Source organism: Rhododendron vialii, chromosome 10a (genome assembly GCF_030253575.1).
Source record: "Rhododendron vialii isolate Sample 1 chromosome 10a, ASM3025357v1".
Lineage (NCBI taxonomy): Eukaryota > Viridiplantae > Streptophyta > Magnoliopsida > Ericales > Ericaceae > Rhododendron > Rhododendron vialii.
The window spans coordinates 14,356,962-14,378,535 of NC_080566.1; the positions used below are offsets into that span (position 1 = coordinate 14,356,962).

Genomic DNA, 21,574 nt, shown 5'->3' on the forward strand with positions numbered 1-21,574 from the left:
GTTGTGATGTTATAATTTTCAATGTTGTCGAACATAGAGATGCATGAAATTAGTGACTTATTATTATCGCACGATTGTAGCAAGTTTTGAAAGAATAATGTGAACGCGCAAAATGATGCATATGTACGAAACACGAGAAACGAGAAATGGGATACGAAAATAAATGGGAAAATGAAATGTAAAAGGATTGATAATTGTGTGAGCATGAGAACCCGATGGAATCTGAAAGAATGGTTAGCGGAATCATGGCTCAGGTGTGCGTGTGTGAGCATGAGAACCTGATGGAATTTGAAAGAATGGTTATCGGAATCATGGCTCAGGTGTGCGTGTGTGTGAGCATGAGAACCCGATGGAATCTGAAAGATGGTTAGCGGAATCATGGCTCAAGTGTGCGTGTGTGAGCCTGAGAGCCCGATGGAATCTGAAAGATGGTTAGCGGAATCAGTGCTTTTGGGTGGCAAAATCTGAACCTAGCCTGGGAGCCCGGTAGGTCCTGAAAGATGGTCAGCGGAACCAGTGCTCGAGAGAATAAAATGGAAAGTGGAATCGATATTTCAAAAATGATAACACTGTTTACGATACGCTGCGATAACTCTGAAAGACACCGACACATTTGATTATTTTTTTGTGATGCTAAATTTTTTTTTGAATGATAAATTGTTATATGTTATTTTTGTTAGTGTATGGGACATAGGGGTAGGAGTTAGCTATTGGGCTTAATTGCTCACGGTGTTACTTTTGTGACCTTGACATCTTATGCCAGAGTTTAGAGACGAACAGATAGGATTTTATAATTTGGAAGAGTTTGGTGCTGAGCAGAATAATGCAGAAGAAGACTGTCGTCCAGAAGAGTGAAAGTTACCTTAGTACCCCTCCCTTATTTATTTAAACAAGTGTAACACGAATTTAAGGATAATTTTGCTTCTAACGACTTTATGTTTCTTTTTATTTAATAAATATTGGGAAATTTATTAAATTAACGTTCCCAAGAATCAGGGCATTACAATATGAATACAAAGAGGTTATTTTATTTAGTAGTGTTCCCTTTTTGACAAAACTACCAATTATTTATATTTTATGCTTAGTTTTGCACTTTGACAGTTAAAATCCAACCACAAAACACAAGTGGAAGCTTAGCAACACGCGGTTCATTTGCTTTCATATTCAATCCATCCTTTCCAGAAGCAATAGAACTTCGTAAATGGTGAGAACTTTATATATTCAAACAAAATAAATTCAATAAAATTATCTTCCTACTTATTTTGCTATTTCTCCAAACCCCTCAAGGTGCATGGCAAACACTAAAAAAAATCAGCAATCTTCCACCACCGACACCAACAAATCTGCAAAGAGCTCTTCACAAAAAACCAACTGCTGATGACATCTTTGCAATTGTTGACTTATCAACATCAGTTACCGAGGTAATTGGCTTCTAACAATAGCATAATTCACATTTGCTACAATATGCCACCACATCCATTCTTAAACATAGCTATAGTCTGATTGTTTGTCTTCATGCACTACTCATACTAGCTTGAATATCCAAGCGTACAAGGCACCATCAAAGTAGTTGACTTCAACCAAAATTTTTACTACTTGTCTTGCTTAAACTGCAATAGAGCCACTTATGCATATGGTGATGGCAGCTTTTGGTGTAACTATTGTGACAAAAAGTCTTGCCATTGCCCAGGTAAGAAACATAACCAATTGCACCAATTCACTTGTTGCCATGTCTTCCACATTTTTGTAATACTATTGTCCGACAAATGCATGAAAAAACTTTCTGCTACTCCCCATTATGCTCTACAAATGCTATGCAATTTTACCTTTCACAAATTTATCATGCCCATGCAATACACATTCATAGAAAATACTTAGCAAATGATGCTCGCGTTAACTTTTCTATCCCATGATCAAATTTAATGTGGAAATCACAGATGCAACTGGATTCATCCCTGCAATTATATTTTCAGAAAAAGCAAAAGAGCTTTACAACATCACTGCAACATAAATGATCAACAATACAACCGATGTATATTATATAATAACTTTCCCTTAATTACACGAGCATGCTTGAATTAATATAGTACAAACAACTAACATAAAAACACCACACAGGGTAATCTATTTGTTTAAATAATCCAGAAGCTATCGACCCTCCAAAAATGTGCTATCATGCTAAGGGCATCCATGTACACCTATGGAGCAATTAACCAATGTGTATTTAGTGTGCATTCTATCTCACTACAACAAATCTGCCTTTTGGCGACAAGGATTGGCAACAAAACAACAAATACGTTGCCGTTGGGTATATATTGGCGACACACTTTGATGTCGCCAATAGTTTTCACATTCGGCGATAAGGATTGGTGACACAACAAAAAGTGCGTCGTCGTTGGGTATGTATCGGTGACAAACTTTGATATTGGCAAAAGTCTTTACATTCGGCGATGCAAGTTGTGTCGCTGAAGGGCAAATTCGGTGACACATTTTGATGTCGGCAAAAGTCTTTATTGGCGGGATGTTTCCCGCGCTTAACCTTTCATTTGGCGCTAAGCGAAAATGTTTAGCGACAGCATTACTGCGTCGCCAAAAGTCTTCACAATATCTAATTTTATTAGATGTCATACAATTTTTAATAATCTTCGATACGATTATTTAACGGATCTTAATAAGACAAAACTATTTTAACAATGGAGACCGTTGATTTTGTTGTGCTTATTGATTAAATCATTATCGTAAAAATTTGACTCAATCGAGTTTAGAAAGCTCCTTGCATTGGTACGCAATTTGATTTTAGGATGATAGTTATTGTCCGATCAAATGTGTAGCGATACCCGATCAACTTCATTCTTGGTAAGATTGATAAACTCCATAATATGTAAAACATAGACAGTTCAAATTGCAAAATAAAGACTCTAGTATGGGTCAGGTCTTGCAATCTAATACTTTAATGCCTCAGGATGAATGAAATGTTATCCGATTAGGCGGTTGCTGATATCCGATGATCTTAAATTTTGGTGACAACGATGAAATCAGTGAGATGTGAAATGCTAACGGTTCAAATCGGCCGCTATAAAAATTGAGTTGGTAATGACCTTTAAATTCTATACATTCAATGTAATTGTTAACGTACTAAATCTTATATTGTACTTGAACGTACGGTAGTCATTTGACGGCGACATAATTACAACGATCCAGACCATTGATTTTGTTTTTCGTGTTGTTTATATCATTCTCGTAAAAATTTGTCTCAATCGGGTTTAAAAAGCTTCTTTATCAAGACACAATTTGATTAACATAATGAGTTTTTCTGTCTGATCAAAGTGTGTGGCGATACCCGATTAATTTCGTTATTTGTATGAATGTTGTTCGATCAGAAAGTCGCTGATATTCGATGATCCTCGAAGAAAAAAAAAGACTCATGTGGGGGTCGAGTATTGCAATCTAGTTGTGTAATGCCTCGGGATGCACCAAATGTTGTTCGATCAGGCAGTCGCTGATATTCGATGATCCTCAATTTTGGTGAAAATGATGGAATCAATAAGACGCGAAATTCTAATGGTTCAGATCGACCATTATTAAAATGTAATTGGCTGATTAAGTTTAGAATTTGTCTGTACTGCATGATATGAGGGTGCTTAATTATTTTGGCGCTAATTCTCCAAAATAATTGAAATCCCAAATCTGCTTGGCGCTATGTTTCATGCTACATTTTTTTACTTTTTGGCTCCAAAACAACGTAGTAACAATGGATGATAATTATTTTTTTATTTTATTTCGGATAAAAAAGAAAGATAAAGGGGAACGCTTCTTATCCTTTCTCTTTCATAATTCACTCTAACGTTACAGACGATGCAACCACTTGGTCTCGAGCTCTCGTTACCAGGTCTCTCTCCCTCCCTCTCTCTCTCTCTCTCTCTCTCTCTCTCTCTCTTTCTCTCTCCTTCTTATTTCTCTCTACGAAGATCATCTATTTATCGATTCTTCTTCTTGATTCTCTCTATGAAGATCATCTATTTTTCAATTTTCAATTTACTTTTTCGACGAAGAATTGGGGCAAAATGTTGGGGCTTTGCATGGCGGCGTGTGGTCGTCGGTGCGCCACTTGACTAGGAGCTGACAGGACGGGTTGGATTCATTGGCCTTTTGTCGCCATGCATGGGTCTAGTGCGTTGAATTAGATTCAGACCTTTGACAGGAACTTTAGTACTCTCTCTCTCTCTCTCTCCTGATTCTCTCTACGCAGAGAAGACCCCTTTGTGTATAGCTTTGTGCTGATAGGTTGTGTTTTCTCCTTGTTTTGGCTAAGGCCCGTCGTAATCCTTGTTTGAGCTTTATAAATCTTCACAATTTACCAAAAAAGGAAGACCCCCTTTATCAACTAATAGTATTCCTTATCTTTTTCAAACCCTAGGTTTCTCTAATTTAGATTATTTTTCGAATGTTATATTATTATTATTTTTTGAACTAGCCTAATTTTGAAACCCTAAGTTTCTGTTTTTGTCTGATTTAAGGTTTATGGTATGTTGTTTCTGTCTAGAACATGCAAACTATTTTAGACTGTTGAAGATTTTGAAAACTTGGCCATAATGATATGATTTTGGTACTGATTTTGCTATTTTGAGCCTATGAAATTGCATTGAGTCTTTTGGATAGATCGCGTTCTTTGCATTGTTCTGATTATGAGTATTGGAAGTCTCCTAAGAATCCTTGTAGTGTAGTGTGTTTATTTTACAATATAAATGCGATGAAATATTGTTACTGATTGTGTATGGGCCGGGGGCTGTACATATTATGGGGTTCCGTGTTGGTCATTTTACTACTATTAGGGAACAATAATGATGGGGCATGGTGTGGCATATGTGGGTTGGGTTGGCTGCTGCTGCAGTTTTTTAAAATGCTAATAATGTTAGGATGTATGGTAGTGTGGTATTGGTACTGATATCCAGAATATGAATGGGTCAAAAGGGGGTTTTTAACTCTAAGCTTGGGAATACTAATATATGCAAATCACACATATTTTGTACCCATTCTTCTATTTTAGTAATAGCTCTCCGTGCATACCTTTGTTATATCTAGTGAAATCCAATTAGTAAGAGCTGGAATGATGCAACTTTCAATCAAGTACTTATGGTAGATTTTCTTCAACGTAGTATTTATAAGTGATTTTTCCTTGCACATTGGCTGAAATTGAAGAAAACTAGTAAACAACTTTGGCCAATCTTTTGTGAAGAAGGTACCATGTTATTGCTGATTGCTCTCTTCATGTATTTTCCCCTTTTGTGTTTTGAGTTCTATCTTTTATTGAAGTAGAGGCGACCTTTGTGTTAGAAAAAGTTTCTTTCGGAATGTAAAAATACGCTTTTGGATTCTCTCTTTTTGGAATGTGGTATGCATTATCTGCATTTACTTAATCTATTTTTTTGATAGAGATGGTGTTATCTTGTTAGTGAATTGCTAAATATAACAGTAGTTAGTGAATTTTGACATTTTTCTAATAGAAGTGATGGTATCTTGTTGATGAATTTCTAGATTCTAACATTAGTTATTGGATTTCTATATGCTGACAGAAATTGAAAAGGAAAGGCAAGAAACTATTAAACATAACTGAAAAGAATTAGAGGCTGTTGAGATAGATCCTGCTAGGTTGAAGAGCATGGCAATGTCATTGTTTGGTTCAAAACCGAAAGCAAGTGGTAAAAGCACTAAAGAGGGGAACAACAAGGTGGGCCATGGCGCTAATCTTGATTATATACCACCTGAAGGTGGAGAAATTCTAAGTTCCTGCAGTGACAATGATGTGTCTTCTAGGTCTCAAGCTAAAAAGGTGATATTTGCATATGATTACTCTTATAGTTGCAATCTTTTTTACTTGTTTTGGGAATGCATATATTGTATTATAGTTGCAATCCATTTTAATTCTTTTGTTTCTAAATTTTAGGCAAAAGTTATGGGTCCAAGAAAAAAAAGAGGCACTTCAACTACTCAAGCTTTGAGAAAATCACAAAGAATTCAAAAAGAGGGTGGCAGCCCCAATGGAACGACCTCATCTCTGGCAACTGAACCTACAGTTAATCATGCTGAAGGCATGTCTGTGATGGTTGCCCAACCTTCTGAGCTCCCCACCTCACCTACCAATGAGACCAACCAGCATTCTAGCCTGCCTAATGTCAGAGGCAGCACGAGTGAGAAATTATATATCATGTCAATTTTTATTTGTGAAACTGAGTACTTATAAGCTGAAATTGTGTCCGTCTATTTTATTCCCTCTCTCATATGCATGCAATTTGAAAATGATGGAGTTTATTTTAGCGTTGACACTTCACATATAGATGCTGAAACTCTACTATATGATCTTGACTTGCCGTAAATTTGATTTACAAGTTGTAATTTTGTCTGTGTATGTGGGAACTCTTTTTTTAAAACTCAGTTAAAGTTGCATTATGTTCTTTAATAGGGTCCACCTTAATCCCAAGTAAGAAGCATGTACGAGGTCCTACAAGGGATAAATGTGGATAAGAAAAGGAAAAAGCTTGGTCATCCGGGTACTCATCATCCCATTCCCATTGAAATAGATCACGAAGCAATGGCAATCGTTGGAGATTATGCATCTTCCGTGGCTTATGCTGCAGAGGAGAGTATTCGATCTCATGCTCCAGTTCGAGACATTGGGTCGGTAGATATTGATTTTGGGATCAAAGAATTCATTATTCTGCGTGTTGGGGTAATTTGCCTTTTTTGGTACTCTTTTAACACATTATCCATTTAATTCACTCACCTACCAACTTATATTAAACTTGGTCGTTTCCTTACAGCAAACATTTTGAATCGGTGACTATAAGAACGATATGGTTCTTAGGCACGTCATCGACGTTAAATGCCAAGCTTTGTACAGAGTCTAAAAGTGCAGGTTACACGATCACTACAAAGTGATCAAGAAGGAGGTGTCTGACCCCCAAAACCATCCATTATATCTCTGTAATCCAGAGGACTGAAAATTCATGATTAAGAAAGTATGGCGGAAAAAAGCTTTTAAGGCAATCTTTGTCCTTTTTTAGTATATAATAGACATTACTATAGATGCATAAATTAGTAGAAAGATGTGGAAGCAACAAAACATGTAAGATCCTATTGGCTTGTTCTTTGGTTGGGAAGTACTCGACAAGTTTGTTTTATGGTTTTTCGCAGAAGAAGTCTAAGAGAGGGAAAAATGCATGAAAATCATTGAAATATAACCATACTAGCGGCTCCCAATCATTTGTAGCATGAGCATCCAAGTTTGTAACTAGGACTTTGTAGTTATCTTTTTTTTTTTTTTTAAATTATAAACTTGCTTATTCTAATGTTAAGGCGAAATGCAAATTAAATAATAGGTAAAAAAAGAAAATACAGAGCAGTCTTTTCCAGAGTTTTTTTTTTAAATTATAAACTTGCTTATTCTAATGTTAAGGCGAAATACAAATTAAATAATAGGTAAAAAAAGAAAATAGAGAGCAGTCTTTTCCAGAGAGGTTCAAGGACACACACATACATCATCGACATGGAGAGGAAGTATGGATAAATGACAAGGCTTAGGAAGTTCATGTACGTATGAACTTTACTAAATTCTACTACATCTGCTCAGTTTATTGTGTTCCTTATCTGCTCTGTTTGCAAATGATTTAAGTGCGAATAAACAAGGCTACGTCATCGATACTTGATTTAAGTTATCTTCCCCTTTATTTGATTGCAAATGCAGGTTCTTATATATGCCGATAATGGCCTAAGTGAACAGCTAATAACAGACCTTACGTGTTCTTAGAAAATAGTGCTACTGCAGGGTTAATTCTTGTTAACTCACTTGGCAATTTGCATTATTTCAAACTAAGAGCAACGTTTATATGATCGTGGGTATATGTTTATATTTAGGGAGTAGTTGACAAATGATCGGTGAATTGCCAAAAAATTTGTACTACTTTGTTTGCTGCATAAGCAAAATTACTGAAAATGATATATCTTGATATGCTTACTGTCAAACCTTTGAAGATCAGCATAAGAATTCATGATATGGTCTTGATTTTGCTTCAAACATATTTTCTTTGTTGGTAGACTACCGATCATAAACAGATTGCCAAATGTAAATTTCTACATATACATGTAATATGCTAACTAATTCAACTTGGTGTAGGCTGAGATTGCTAAAAAGATAGCCGAGTAGTCACAACTCGGTGTCACAAATCCACAATCTGAGGTACAAGTTTCCATTGATGTGCTTGGGGAGAGATCAAGCTACTTAAAGGGATATTTATGGAATTCGAAAGGGCACATATGCAACACAGTCTCAAGTAGTCCCAAATTCAGAGGTAGTTACTCTTAAAGAAGTCGTGGCTGATCAAGCAAAACTCCTAGCTGATTATGCTAAAAAATTTGAAACCATGATGCTCTTCGTGGCTATGAAGAATGGAGTTGATCCAGCTACCATTCTGGGGTTGATTTCAAGTAATGAAAATGGAGAAGACACTTCGATTGGACAAGAAGATGGAATTTTGACTTAAATGGAGGTTGAACGTGCCGATTTTAGATGTTTTGAATGGTTTTTGGATATTTCGTTTGATGCAACTATGGTTGGTTATTACTGTTGAAAATGTTTGGATGCATAGACATCTAGATTAGTTTTTCGATACAAGGCTGGTGGAGTAAATTTGTGGAGACATGGCAGGTGGAGTAAACTAGTTTTTGGATACATGGTAGGTGGAGTAATTTTTTGGTTGTATTTTGGATGTTTGGATAAGTAAGGGATAATCCTTTGGCTGTAATATTCTAGATGTTTGGATAATCGATTTTTGGATTGGATATATTTAAGGTATTAGAATGACCTATCTATTGATTTTGATGAACTTCTAAATGAGTTTGGTTGGAATGAATGTATTTACAAGTTACTGATAATTATGAATGGATAAATGCATGATATCAGGTTATAGGGAAAAAATAGATTTAATAAAAATTGTATCCTCTTTATTTAAAATTCTTTTGCCGACGCAAAGTCTGTCACCAAAGGTGCTATATTATTCTAGATTAAATGCACTTTTGCTGACGCCAACTTGTGTTTCCAAATCCATTACTTTTTGCCGACACAAGCAGTTTGCGTGGCAGAAACTATTGCCGACATGGCAACACTGATGACGTGCCGATGCAAGGTCTTACGTCGGCGAAACTCTTTGTCGACACAAATATGCCTTTGCCGACAATTTTTTTGTGACGGCAGAACCCGATTTGTTGTAGTGTCTTCAACTCAGCACTTGGGGAAGCATCAAGCCAGAATCTAGGACCAGACACCCCAAAGAAGTGTCAGACAAAAGTAGCCTGCATAGCAGAATCACCAATAAATGATGACACCATGGAGGAAGATGGAGCTATTGAGCCTTTGAAGAACAAGCAGAAAAAGGAATAGCTCTATAAATGAAACCTTTTATCGTATCTCTTAAAATAGTAGACGTTGCAGCAAATCGGGTGTGCATGATTTGCAGCCATCTATACTATTCTAGCTCTGAGGCTTTCCTAAAACTAAAGGCAAATCTTTTGGTTCATGTCGTTTGCCTTAAAACTCTACTTAAACTCTCTTTCATGTAATTAACTTACCTATGATTTCAAAGTATTGTAAATATATGAAGACTGCTTCCAAAACAAATTCTACTGTAACAGTGCCAATACTCCAAACATGCATGCAACACCTCCTACCAATACCAAGCATGAGATACCTCGTGCGAGCCCATGCTAATCACCTAGTATTCTTTTAAAATCAATGACCTACGTAGCAAAGTGAATAAGGTACCGCATAATTTTGTGTTATAAATGTATCGCTTCTTTGCACTATGAACACAATTTATATGCGCATTTTGCAAAAAGGCATAACATGCAATCAATTTTGTTTTTCGATCTGAATTTTGTGGGCGCACGCCCCAAAAATTGCGAGATAGATGGGTGAGCCCTCTTTTAAAAGAGCATGACGAAACGCTCAATTCAGAGTTGCCACTTGGGTTTAAAGGTCTACCACCCAAGGAACCAAACTTGAAACGTTACTCTGTGTTTTGATTTGAAAAAGGCTTGTTTTTGGTCCGTCGTCACCAGAATATCTTAGATTTGAGAGCTAGGTTACGAGAGGAGAAAGTTTTTAATGCACCCCTCTCGCCCAATCCGAAGATCGGTCTCTACTCGGGCATTTGTAAAATGTTTGCGATTCTATTTCATTAATCATTTTTTAGCCAGTTAAGGCAAGGGAACAATTTAATGGGATTAAAACTATAACATGTTTGCAAGATGTGATAGATGACATGCTCACTTTATTGAAACAGATAGAATAGGATAAAAGCAGACTCCTGTGGGAATTTAAACAGATGGGAGGCCACTATTTTGGAGCGACATGTCGTGGAAGAAACCAGCATGCACTGATCAAGTCACTGCATGCTGACAAGTCTCTACTCGGGCATTTGTAAAACATTTGGGATTCTATTTCATTAATCATATTTTAGCCAGTTAAGGCAAGGGAACAATTTAAAGGGATTAAAACTATAACATGTTTGTAAGATGTGATAGATGACATGCTCACTTTATTGAAACAGATAGAATAGGATAAAAGCAGACTCCTGTGGGAATTTAAACAGATTGGAGGCCACTATTTTGGAGCGACATGCCGTGAAACTAGCATGCACTGATCAAGTCACTGCATGTTGACCCAACCTGCGCGCATCAATCCATAACCCATGCGCGCAAATAGGTTTAAGCCCACATCTCCTATTTTCAACCCTCTGAGCTCTAGAAGGACCGGTGCACACCTAAGATAAACCTAGCAGTTAAAATAGCAGTTAAATATATAGTTATAGACAATTGAATGGGCTCGAAAGCCAAACAAATGAATAAACACCCCATAAATAGTGTGGGGATAAAAACAATGGCATAAGCCAAGTTACCCATACAAAGGCCAGCCATTGGTTAGAGATGAACCAGCGCGCGCGGGTAGATCACTGTCGCGCGCAAGTTTGAGCCATCCTACTAGTGTTTGGTTTTGCATGTCTTGGGTTTTGGGACATGACCAGAAAGACCCCAGGCGTATTCTATTGAAATAGATATGAATATTGAAAGACAACTAGCAGTTTTAACATGGAAAAAATAATAGTCTAGTTTTTAACATGCTTGCAGTGATGTACATACAATTAAAAGCACAAAATAACAGGATTCCAGTCCCCACGCAAGATCTGTGTGCGCAGCTGTGAAATGGTGCGCGCGAGCTATGCACCGGCGCGCACTGGTCCCCTGTAATACGATTTTTGAAACCTTGCTAGTTTTAGGGCCAGAATTGGTGTTCATTACTAGTCTTGGCCTTGCCAGCCCCCCTTAGGGATCAGAACATAACACAATAGGTGTTTATACCTTTTGATTTCTAGGTTTGAAAGGTGGTTGAGCTTGAGTTTGAAGGATTGATTGGATGATGTTTGAATGGTGGTTATGTGTTGGTAGAGAACAAGTGGTGTATTACTTGAACTAGGGGGTTTGTCAATAATTTCAAGTGATAGCCAAAGTTGTAACCCTTTTGAAGTGTGTGAGGGGTGTATATACAGGGCAAGGAGGGTGTAGGAGGAGTCCAAACAACCAAGTAATGGCTGATTGCTTTGGACTCTAAGTCTTCCCTCTCATTAAATAAGAGGGGAAAGGGTGATGGGAGAGGTGTGAGAAAGGGGAACATCCCCTTGCCCGCAGATTGTTGTTCAAATGAATAGAAGGTTCCAAAGTGCCCCAAAAGTCATTTGATCATGGCAAATATAGGCTGAGAAAAGGTGATGGGACAAGGCTTGACCAGCGCACGCTAGTCCAGTCTGCCCCTGCCCTAGTCAATAATCAAAGTTGACCGTTGACCAACAGATGGCACATGGACCAGCGCGCGCTGGTTGTGAACCAACGCGAGCAAGTAGGATTCTGGCTTGAATTGACTAGGCTTAAGAGGGTATCGAACAATCAAAACTCAACCACTCGACATTTCTAGAGTGTTCTTGATCCGTTTCATCAGTAGAGAATCAAAAATCGAAAGTAAATTAATCTGAAAACTCAGATTGGGGTGTGTACTTGTTTAGAAGAAATATTTGTACTTACCTTCATGATATTCAAGTCCTTATAATGTTCAAGTGTACAATAGTGCAATTTCAATTAGATTCCTAGCTTGTAAATATTTTGATAGATGCATGATGATTACCATCACTTATGATAAAAGACAGAAATGTGGGGTTCTTTTCTTCACAATAATAATCATATAATTTATGATTCATCATGGAAATCTACACCTATTTTTGCGTTGGAAAATGGTGCTTGTTAAATTACATGCAAGTACACTTTGTACAACGGCAGCAAGTTAAAACTATGATAATACACTTTAGGCCATGTTCCGCTAATGTTTTTATTTTTTAAATATTTATTTTATTTTTTACGAGACATGTCATTATATCACAATACATCATATTTAATTTAAATAGTAAGTACTTATTTCCCGTGGAACATGGCCTAAGAGTATCAATTAGAAGGCTAAATTCGACATCAAAGTCTACACAGTGGAGGATTTTAAGGGTTTCTTAAGGTAATCGAAAATTGAAATTGTAATTTACTATTGAGGTATTTTGTCCGATTGTTGGTTGGATGATTTCTTAGATTTTCTTTTCCCCTCGATGTACCCCTTTTTGAGATTTATAAAATGTTTCGTTTGTCGAGAAAAAAGAAAAAAGAACAATGAAGTTGAGGAGGAAATTCAAAAGTAACTTTGTCCCATGTAGGTTGTAATTTTTACACAAAATGAAATTATTATTTTTTGGATCAATAAACAAAGTACTTTCGATCAATATAATTTTTGAACTTTTTGGTACCAATTTGTAGAAGTAATCGTGATCTTCGAATTGATGCAAGAATAAAAATCTTCTACATGGAAAAAACTTCAATTTAATTAAAAAGTCAAATAAAATAGACGAAAAGAACATACAAATAAATGACAAAAAATTTGTCAATCAGAAATTTAAAAAAAAAAAATACAACCAAGAAACAGATGATATATATACCTGCCTTATTTATTGTTTTAGTATTAGATACAGCACACGACTCCTGTCTAGCCGCCTTATTGATTCATACAGCCATACACCTTTTTTCTTTACTTTTTAGGGACAAATCTAAAAATTTATTGACAGTAACAATGACCTACAAGGAATAAATTAAGTGTAAATCGATCCGGCGGGGTGGAATAAAATTCATGGGTATACTTCTTGAAACTTCTACTTCCAAAGAGCCATGGCAATGGACATGAGGGATATTATAAGCATCCAATTGAACTTTCCCGGCAGAAATGAGGTAGCTGCAAAAACCAAGGACCAGACAGAAGTATATCAGATTTGCGAATTTTCTCTTCAAATCCGAATTTTATAGTTTCCAATGCTAAATTAATTTGTGGGAAGAAAGAAAAGGAAAATGAATTACAGCACTAACTCGAGAGGAACTAAATTCGACGACAGTGCGTTAGGAAAAATATCTCCAAATCAGATTGAGCCCGGGCTCAAATGGATTGAGCATGGGCTACTCACAATAAAAGCTCAAGATTTTCTAAAGTGTGTTGAGTTCCGGTTTAGATGGCTCAGGCTAAAGTTATTTGACGCCAAATTAAATAGAGCCGAATTGCATAAAATCTCCACCTTGACGAGATTATTGGCTTCTACACTATAAATGGTCGATTCTTGAACGAACACTTCAGCTGTAAATTTTTCTTCTGTTAAAATTGATCTAATTATCTTTTAAATTGCAAAAATTTCCCATCATTGTCATATTTGCTTTCAGTATATTTAGACCATCATGAGAGTGGAGCATCCAAAATCAGAGGCACAAAAGTTCTAGTTCTAAGAATAATGTCTACAGTCTGACATTTCTACGTCACTTGGCTATATTACAACAAGCTTGGTACTCGATCCTTACGCACGGTAGTAAGGATCGAGAAAATCCTGTTAGGCCTAATAAAATTTACCCAGACGACTTATGCCTTATTAGCAGATGTAGAAATCTTAGTGAGAACATAACACAATGAAAAATAAACTCTATCGAAAATCGGCCACATAGGAGAAAGAGTTAAGCAATGAGCTTCTTTTTTTATTTTTAGTAAACACACTTGGTGTAATATCATGTAGAACATAACACAAAATAACAAAATAGAATAGGTGGTGATAGTTTTTTTTTTTTGTTTTTTGGTAGGTATCCCGGGCTAGTTTGTGCGCATCTCGGACTAATTTCTACAGTCTCTCACATAGCCGTTTTACACGCTTACATGTGGGAGCAAGGTGATCCCAAGAGTAGTTTGCAAGAAAAATCGAATCGAAAATCTTGAGATGGAGCAAAGTAGCAAACACCTAAATATCAGACTAAAATCATTTGACCAACCCATTGGGGTTTGTGATAGTTCTTTTCGTTTTTCTAGAAGCTGATCAATTTTGACTCCTCAAATTTCAATGGAGAAAAGGATACCAACACTTTCACATCGGAACACATATGTTCCTTTCATAACATATCTTCTTCTAAACCAATCAAAACCTGCTTCTGGGCACGGATGTACTGGAAAGTCTTTGATTTTGGCCAAGAGGCACCATGGTTGACTTAACCCGCTTTAAGATATTGGTTTTTGCAAGAAACGTTTCAACCTTGTCGACCCTCACTTTTTAGGGGTTTAAAGTAAAAACAAAAAAATAGATCCTTTTGTTGGATTATATAAGGGGTAAAAAAATAGGAGAGCTCTCCTAAATTTAAAATTTTTTGGAGGCTTAAAGCGGCCACAACACAAATTTTAACTGATCAGGATCGGCTCTGCATTTCAAAGTATATTTAGGACTTATATGCCACCAAGACCAATTTAGGCTCGGTTTGGGGAAAAAGATAATTGTGATTATTAGTTTATTTATTGGCTTACCCAGTCAATTATAAACCCAATTAAAAAAGCTAACTCATTTTCAGTGTTTTGGTTTGGTTGATATGTCGTGGATCGTGAATGTCACAAAGGGTGAAGCTTACTGAAAAAAAAAAAAAAAAAAATTGGAATGATTCAGATTTGTTCGTGAGGCTAGTCAATAGTAAGGAGGACAATTCATTAAGGTAAGGATGAGCAACATAAAATCCTATGCCTGGACGTAGTGTTAATTGCTGAAAATTGTGTTTATTATGGATAATTGATGATTAGGATTCACAATTGCTTTTTAATTGATGTGTAATTGGTTTGAATGATTCAGCTATTACAAACTCAATATAAAGTTGCGCCAGGCCTTGGGGGGCAATTTGCTCACTTAACTTAGGACACTCGAAATCATATCGAATACCGAATTTTTTGAACCGTGTCTTTAGACACAAGCATGCGCTAGTTCAAATTAAACAAATAATTAGCATAGCCTGACGTGTTTATATAGAGTCGGCCGATGGGACATTGTTTTCATGAGTTAATATCACTATATGTGGTAACATCACATGCACGCGTTGGATGGTCGTTATAAACATTTATGCCTAAGTGCCATTTTTCAACAGTTTAGTATTAAACATTTGTCAACCAAATAATTTCAAATAGCCTATCGTGAAATTAATTAATAGCGTGCACATACGAGATTTGTGGTCTCAATATATGTATACCATGCATTGCGATCAAAAGAATCATCTAGAATGGTTATCTCACCTCGGTTATTATTGTCTGAAGACGTTGAATTTGAAACCTTGATTCCAAGCTTTCCACAGTCGGATCCAATGGCGCCTAAAAGAAAACAAAATATGGAAAGCCACGTCAAACTATCAATAAATTTCATTAGGAAAATTAAAAGCCAATCAGAGACAATTTTTTTTGCAAAAAATTTGCCACTTTTCTTAGTCGTCCTTTCTGAATTTTCGTTAGATTCTCGTCTATTGTTTTTGATTAATCATCTATTTTGACAAGTAAAATCTGAAAGGTAAAGAAATATGATCAAAAGCAAATGAATTTTCGTTAGATTCTCATCTATTGTTTTTGATTAATCATCTATTTGGACAAGTAAAATCTGAAAGGTAAAGAAATATGATCAAAAGCAAAGAAATTTTTTGCTAAAGACCTATAATACAAACTGTCTTTAATGGGAAAAGTTTTTCCTAATTATTCTTAAAGACAATTGGTACTTTGATGTATAGTGAACTCTTGACCTTTTGTTAAAATTTTTAGTATTAATTGATCATCCGTCTTGAGGACAGCAATAAACTGATGTCGACAAAACTTGAAATTTTTTTAGAAAAATGAACAAAAAGGTGGTAAAATTGCAAATTTCAAACCTTTTTTTGTCTTTAGAAATTTTTTAAACGTTTGTCATAATTTTATACTTTTTTAGATCTGTTATTATCATATCTAACAAATATTTTAAACAAAGAAAACTATTTTTTTAATTTAGGAAAAATGCTCCAAGCATAAGTTTATTGACTCTTACAGTCGCTGTAGCATGGGAATGCGGAGACGTTGAGAAGATTATAATAACCGGTTTTGCATTGGCAGGTATGAGTATATGTCAAATTCTTTGTGCATGTGCCTTCTCCACAGTAGATCCAATAACAAGCTACAAAAACCCCACAAAATCATATCACTACATGTGATATTATAGATTACATCACAAGGTGTAATATATATAGCTTGAAATTTGAAATTGTGTTTGGTTTTCTTTTGTTAATGTTTCATGTTTAAAAAATTTGGTGGTTTAAAATCATTGAAAAAAGTAAAGGAAAGTTTGAAAACTCTTGCAGTTGTCCTACCATTCCCTTTTCTTTTGATGTCTATCTGTTTTCTCCTGAAGAAAATGTGATTAGAAACATTTTAGCTTTTGAATAATAGTGTGCCAAATAGAGTTTATTTCGGTTTTCCCCAAAACCCATATAAAAGAAAAAGCGATATCATAACAAACATGTATGATAAATGATACACTCAGTACCCATCCCACAATTTTACTCCAATACGAAAATTTGTAAGATTTTGAATAAAAGTGAACTTTCATGTATAAAGTTTCAAACTTTGCACAAATTCACAGAACTAATTGAGATTTTTAATATATGGTGCAAGAATTAATTTGAAAAGGTATACACGAAATTAAGTATTTTATTTTCTTTCATAATTTACCTTACTTTTCACAATAAATTAAAATTTGGGGATGAAAGAAGTAATAAAAATAATGTGAGGATATAAGAGTGATTACGATCAAAGATAGACAGATTATATGGGACGGCCGGAGCTGGAGGAGCGGCGGGCATGCACGAATAGTCAACGGAACCTGCAGCAAATTAAGACAATAAATTACTAAATTAAGTCTATTAAGAAAAGTTGTTTGTTACAAGCATTGACCCATTTTTTGGAAAAAAAACAGTATTAGGCCCCGTTCTGCTAAGTTTTTTTTTTTTTTTTTCTACTTTACAAGATAAGTCATTCTCTTACAATACATCACTTTTAATTCAAAAAATAAGTATTTATTCTAGTTAATGAAAGGTGTTCTCCCATTCCATAGTGATTATATCTCATTACGAAAGTCATGCTATTATGTAAATAAAAAATAAAGCAAATTTGTGAAAGGTTTTTCAAATTCTTTTGTACTAATTTAAAATTTTCAATTACTACACATTTTTAACTTCTTGTGAAAAATTTGGGAAAATTATGCATGAAAATGCAGTAGTTTCTATTTTAAAAATTATATATCTTAATGAACCATCGTCATCATGGTTTTAAATAAATTCCGTTATGTATTCTATCAGTCAATTAATACGTAATGAGATTTCGGACCGCCGATAGCGTTACATACTAATATATCGGCCGATATATATACATAGTTCAATATTGGCTGATACATGACTGTTACAATTTCCAATACCGTAATTTAAAACCCTGATCGTCATATAACAGAAGATCGAACATGAAAAAACGCAGATGGCAGCTAGGAGAACGAAAGGGAAAAAAAGAGGAATGATTATGAAGTTGATCTTACAATTTGGGACGACGCAAGGAAGAAACTGTAAATCAGATTCGTCGTCAAGGAGGGTGCGTTTCCAGTTGGATTCGCATTCACATTTGAAGTTGAATGGGGACCCAATAGCTGTTTGGCACGTTCCTTTTCCACATTCCACTTCATTGCATATGTTATCTGTCCACCACGTAATAATTTATCAAACAAACATAATAATTTAATTCATTAAAAAAAACTATAATTCAACAAAAATACACATAATAATTCAACAAATTACGCTCTATACCTATAAAACTGACAACACTCTGGTTCTGGCCATGATGCATGCATGTTGTGTGTGTGTGTGAGAGAGAGAGAGAGAGAGAGAGAGAGAGAGAGAGAGAGAGTACGTACCAAAGTAAGGAGATAGAATAGGTGGGATACCACTGTCTCCTTTAACAACACTCCCAGGAACCAGTGCTACCAGAACGATAGCTAGAAAAGTCATGATCAAATTAGCTGAAGCCATCGAGAGAGAGAGAGAGAGAGAGAGAGAGAGAGAGAGAGAGTGCATATATATTTTACCTATCAGGGGCTGGTGCATGTATATATGAACTTGTGGATTGAAAATTTCCTCATAGAAGCTTCTTTTCCAAGTAAACGGTAGAAGCTTTCTTCGCTATTACTAATTTATGAAGTGGGTTAAGTTTTTTCAACAAAAAAGAAAAGAAGAAGTGGGTAAGTGGCGATTTGGGCAATTTTTCTACAATAATCGATTGTCATATTATTAATTGTTTGAACCATTCATTTCCTTCTATTGTTATCTGCAAAGAAGTCAAAGGATTTGACTTCCATGATCCAAATTGCAGGTCGTTAACTCGCAAGGGTACTTCTAGAAGCTTCTAAATGTTAGAATAATTTATCGTGTACATTTAATCAATGTTTTCGTAAATAATCAAACTAATTGTAAGATCAATCATAAAGTACGTATGTGTGGGGTTTAACCGTTTATGTGTCATCATAAAAAAATTGAGTGTCAAATACAGTAAATCATTTGGCATTCTATATTTACACCAAAAAAAAAATACAGTAAATGCATAAAAAAAAATCATTTGACATTCTATATTTACACAAATACAGTAAATGCATAAAGGACTGTAATTCTAATTACAGTATATTGGATATCAATTTATCAGGTTCACACCAACAATAAATCTCATATACGAGTCCTATATAAAATATAGAGTCCAACATCGGAAAAGAATTGGAAGTGAAGGTATAGTTACTGTATAATTCGAGATTAATCTTTTAAGTCACGTGATTAAAGCTAAGGGTTAACAAGTCAGCTGTCACATGTCGTTATAGGTGGTATCAGAGTTTACACCAACCGGAAGTGTAGAGCGGGTCCCACAAGGAGACGTGCTCGGGTGGGCCTGACAAGTGAGGAGCTTGAGGTGCTTTGGGCAGGTCCCACATGAGACGAGCTTGATGAGCTTTGGTAGTTGAAAGTGATGGACCATGGGTAGGGGTGATTTTGGTTTGGATTTGGTTGATTCGGGGTGAAATTTTCGAAGACCAATTTGGTTTGGGGTGAATCGTTCCAGGTCCGACCCCGACTAGTTCGGTTCGGGATGACTTTGGTTCAGTTCAATTCGGGATGAGTTCGGTCCATTCGAGGATTTCAGTTCGCTCGAAATGGGCCTTAGTCATATTAATGGTGGTTTAACGACTAACTTACAAAACGAGATTGTATGAATGATTCAAATAGCACTTAAGTTCCATGTTCAAACCGTTAGAATAGAGTTGGACTTAGTCCCACATTGGTTGCTTATGTTATGTAATTAGTCGCCACATAATATAAATAAAGCTCACATGTGTTAGGGTTAGTTAACGCCCTATACACTTTTCATTATTTCTCTCACAATATGGTATCAAAGCGGGATCTTAACCTTAATCCTAAATTATCACAACCCTAGCCTTTGTACATAATCCCTACAATCTTAGCCTAAACCCTAGCCTTTGTACATAATCCCTAAAATCACAATCCTATCCTAGCCTCTGCCTTAACCCTAACCCTAATCCTAATTCACAGATTACTGTTCATCATCGGCACTGTTCACTAATTACTGTTCATCATCGTACTATTCATCGATTACTGTTCACTGTCGTACTGTTCACTGATTACTGTTCATCGCGCACTATTCATCATCGTTACTGTTCATTGCGCACTATTCATCGCCTTTATTGTTCATCATTGTTGGGTACTGTTCCGTTACTCTTATGCACTGATTGTTCTGGTAATTTTGAATTTTTTGGTCAATTTACAGTTTATCCTTTCCAATAGATGGTAGTTTGGGTATGTTAAAGTCTAATTTTGATTATTGGATTGTGTTGAGTTATTTGGTCTATGTTGGCATATAAGCTCTTGGTTGTTGCTCGATATTGGGATATGTTGTTCGGTGGCAACTTTGGTTTTGTTGGATGCATATGTGGTCGTGCCCTTGGTCGTTAGCCGGTCAATCAGTTCCTTATCTCTTGTTTAATGGCCGTTTGTTGGTGGAGTATTTGGTTGGTTGATCTATCGGTAGTTGGCTAGTTGCATCTCATTGTATGGTGATATGCTTGCAATGAAATCTGGTTCTGATTTTACTTCCGCTGATTCTGGTGATTTTGGTTCTTCATTTAGCCGTGACCTTGGTCGCGGCCGTGATTATAGGCACAGTGGTCATTTTGATCGCGTTTTTGGTGGTCATGATTCTGGTCGCTGTGGATTTAGTCGTATAGGTCGCATGTCAAGGGGAGGTGGCCATAGTCGAGGCCATAGTTCTAGACTTTGTACTTATTGTGGGGTAACTAATCACACGGTGGACCATTGCTATGACCTACATGGTTTTCCTCAGGCTCATCGGGTTACTTCTCCCAAGGATATTAGGCAGGCTGCACGCTCCACTGCTATGGTGACTATTTCTATGGAGGAGTACCAACGCCTTGTGTCACTTCAGACAAGTTCCTCCATTGCTACGCTATCTCAGACAGGTTCTTTTAGTGCTTGTATTGCAACGTCTCGTTTTTCTGTTCCTTGGGTTATTGATTCTGGTGCATCTGATCAGATAACTGGTAATTCTACTATTCTTTCTGGCCATGAATCTATTGATAAACCATCTCGTGTTACCTTAGCCGATGGTTCTACCACTGATATTACTAGTTTGGGTTTGGTTTCTGTTACTTCTTCTTTGACTTTGGATTCAGTATTGCACGTTCCTCGTTTTCCATTAAATCTTATGTTTGTTAGTAAACTTAATATATCTTTAAATTGCTCTGTTACATTTCTTCCTGATAGTTGTGTGTTTCAGGATCTCAAGACGGGGCAAAAAATTGGTGGTGGTACTGAGCGTGGTGGTTTGTATTACTTTACCGACAATGTTCACCCTAGCTCTGTTGCCTTTCAGTCTTTTGTGTCACCCTATCAACATCATTGTCGACTTGGTCATCCATCCCTTCAGAATCTTAAATGGTTGGTACCTTCATGTAGCTGTGTTGATGCTTTGCCCTGTAAAGTCTGTGAGTTTAGTAAACATCATAGAGTGTCTTTTTATCCT

General features: G+C 36.1%; 3 protein-coding genes and 2 long non-coding RNA genes across 5 annotated transcripts; 4 read left to right on the top strand and 1 right to left on the bottom strand.

The window, feature by feature from the left end:
* The first annotated feature begins 3,833 nt into the window (after positions 1-3,833).
* On the top strand, positions 3,834-4,371 carry LOC131303921 (uncharacterized). The gene is made up of 2 exons (XR_009192260.1): positions 3,834-3,889; positions 4,053-4,371. It is a non-coding gene; the product is annotated as an uncharacterized LOC131303921 (long non-coding RNA).
* Positions 4,372-4,852: 481 nt separating this feature from the next.
* Positions 4,853-6,546, top strand: LOC131303923 (uncharacterized). Its single transcript, XM_058330985.1, has 4 exons — positions 4,853-5,239; positions 5,574-5,830; positions 5,945-6,188; positions 6,461-6,546. Exons 2-4 carry the CDS (start codon positions 5,660-5,662, stop codon positions 6,520-6,522), a joined length of 477 nt encoding a protein of 158 aa, XP_058186968.1. The 5' UTR covers positions 4,853-5,239; positions 5,574-5,659; the 3' UTR covers positions 6,523-6,546.
* Positions 6,547-6,578: 32 nt separating this feature from the next.
* Positions 6,579-8,866, top strand: LOC131303688 (uncharacterized). The gene is made up of 4 exons (XR_009192131.1): positions 6,579-6,727; positions 6,819-7,284; positions 7,477-7,587; positions 8,171-8,866. It is a non-coding gene; the product is annotated as an uncharacterized LOC131303688 (long non-coding RNA).
* Positions 8,867-13,047: 4,181 nt separating this feature from the next.
* On the bottom strand, positions 13,048-18,553 carry LOC131303878 (uncharacterized). The gene is made up of 6 exons (XM_058330939.1): positions 18,390-18,553; positions 18,018-18,173; positions 17,238-17,312; positions 16,482-16,607; positions 15,710-15,784; positions 13,048-13,366 (listed from the first exon to the last, which is right to left on the bottom strand). Exons 1-6 carry the CDS (start codon positions 18,547-18,549, stop codon positions 13,287-13,289), a joined length of 672 nt encoding a protein of 223 aa, XP_058186922.1. The 5' UTR covers positions 18,550-18,553; the 3' UTR covers positions 13,048-13,286.
* Positions 18,554-20,537: 1,984 nt separating this feature from the next.
* Positions 20,538-21,471, top strand: LOC131304044 (uncharacterized). The gene is made up of 2 exons (XM_058331140.1): positions 20,538-21,011; positions 21,329-21,471. Exons 1-2 carry the CDS (start codon positions 20,594-20,596, stop codon positions 21,364-21,366), a joined length of 456 nt encoding a protein of 151 aa, XP_058187123.1. The 5' UTR covers positions 20,538-20,593; the 3' UTR covers positions 21,367-21,471.
* Positions 21,472-21,574: the final 103 nt, after the last annotated feature.

Excerpts from the sequence above, each read along its gene's own strand:
- LOC131303923 (XM_058330985.1), top strand. The coding sequence starts at position 5,660 with ATGGCAATGTCATTGTTTGGTTCAAAACCGAAAGCAAGTGGTAAAAGC. Across the intron at positions 5,831-5,944 it reads CTAGGTCTCAAGCTAAAAAG|GCAAAAGTTATGGGTCCAAG; the intron begins GTGATATTTGCA and ends TCTAAATTTTAG. Across the intron at positions 6,189-6,460 it reads TAATGTCAGAGGCAGCACGA|GGTCCACCTTAATCCCAAGT; the intron begins GTGAGAAATTAT and ends GTTCTTTAATAG.
- LOC131303878 (XM_058330939.1), bottom strand. The coding sequence starts at position 18,549 with ATGCACTCTCTCTCTCTCTCTCTCTCTCTCTCTCTCTCTCTCTCGATG. Across the intron at positions 18,174-18,389 it reads TATTCTATCTCCTTACTTTG|ATAACATATGCAATGAAGTG; the intron begins GTACGTACTCTC and ends CGTGGTGGACAG. Across the intron at positions 16,608-17,237 it reads TAATCTGTCTATCTTTGATC|CTTGTTATTGGATCTACTGT; the intron begins GTAATCACTCTT and ends GGGTTTTTGTAG.
- LOC131304044 (XM_058331140.1), top strand. The coding sequence starts at position 20,594 with ATGCTTGCAATGAAATCTGGTTCTGATTTTACTTCCGCTGATTCTGGT. Across the intron at positions 21,012-21,328 it reads TGCTACGCTATCTCAGACAG|GATCTCAAGACGGGGCAAAA; the intron begins GTTCTTTTAGTG and ends TGTGTGTTTCAG.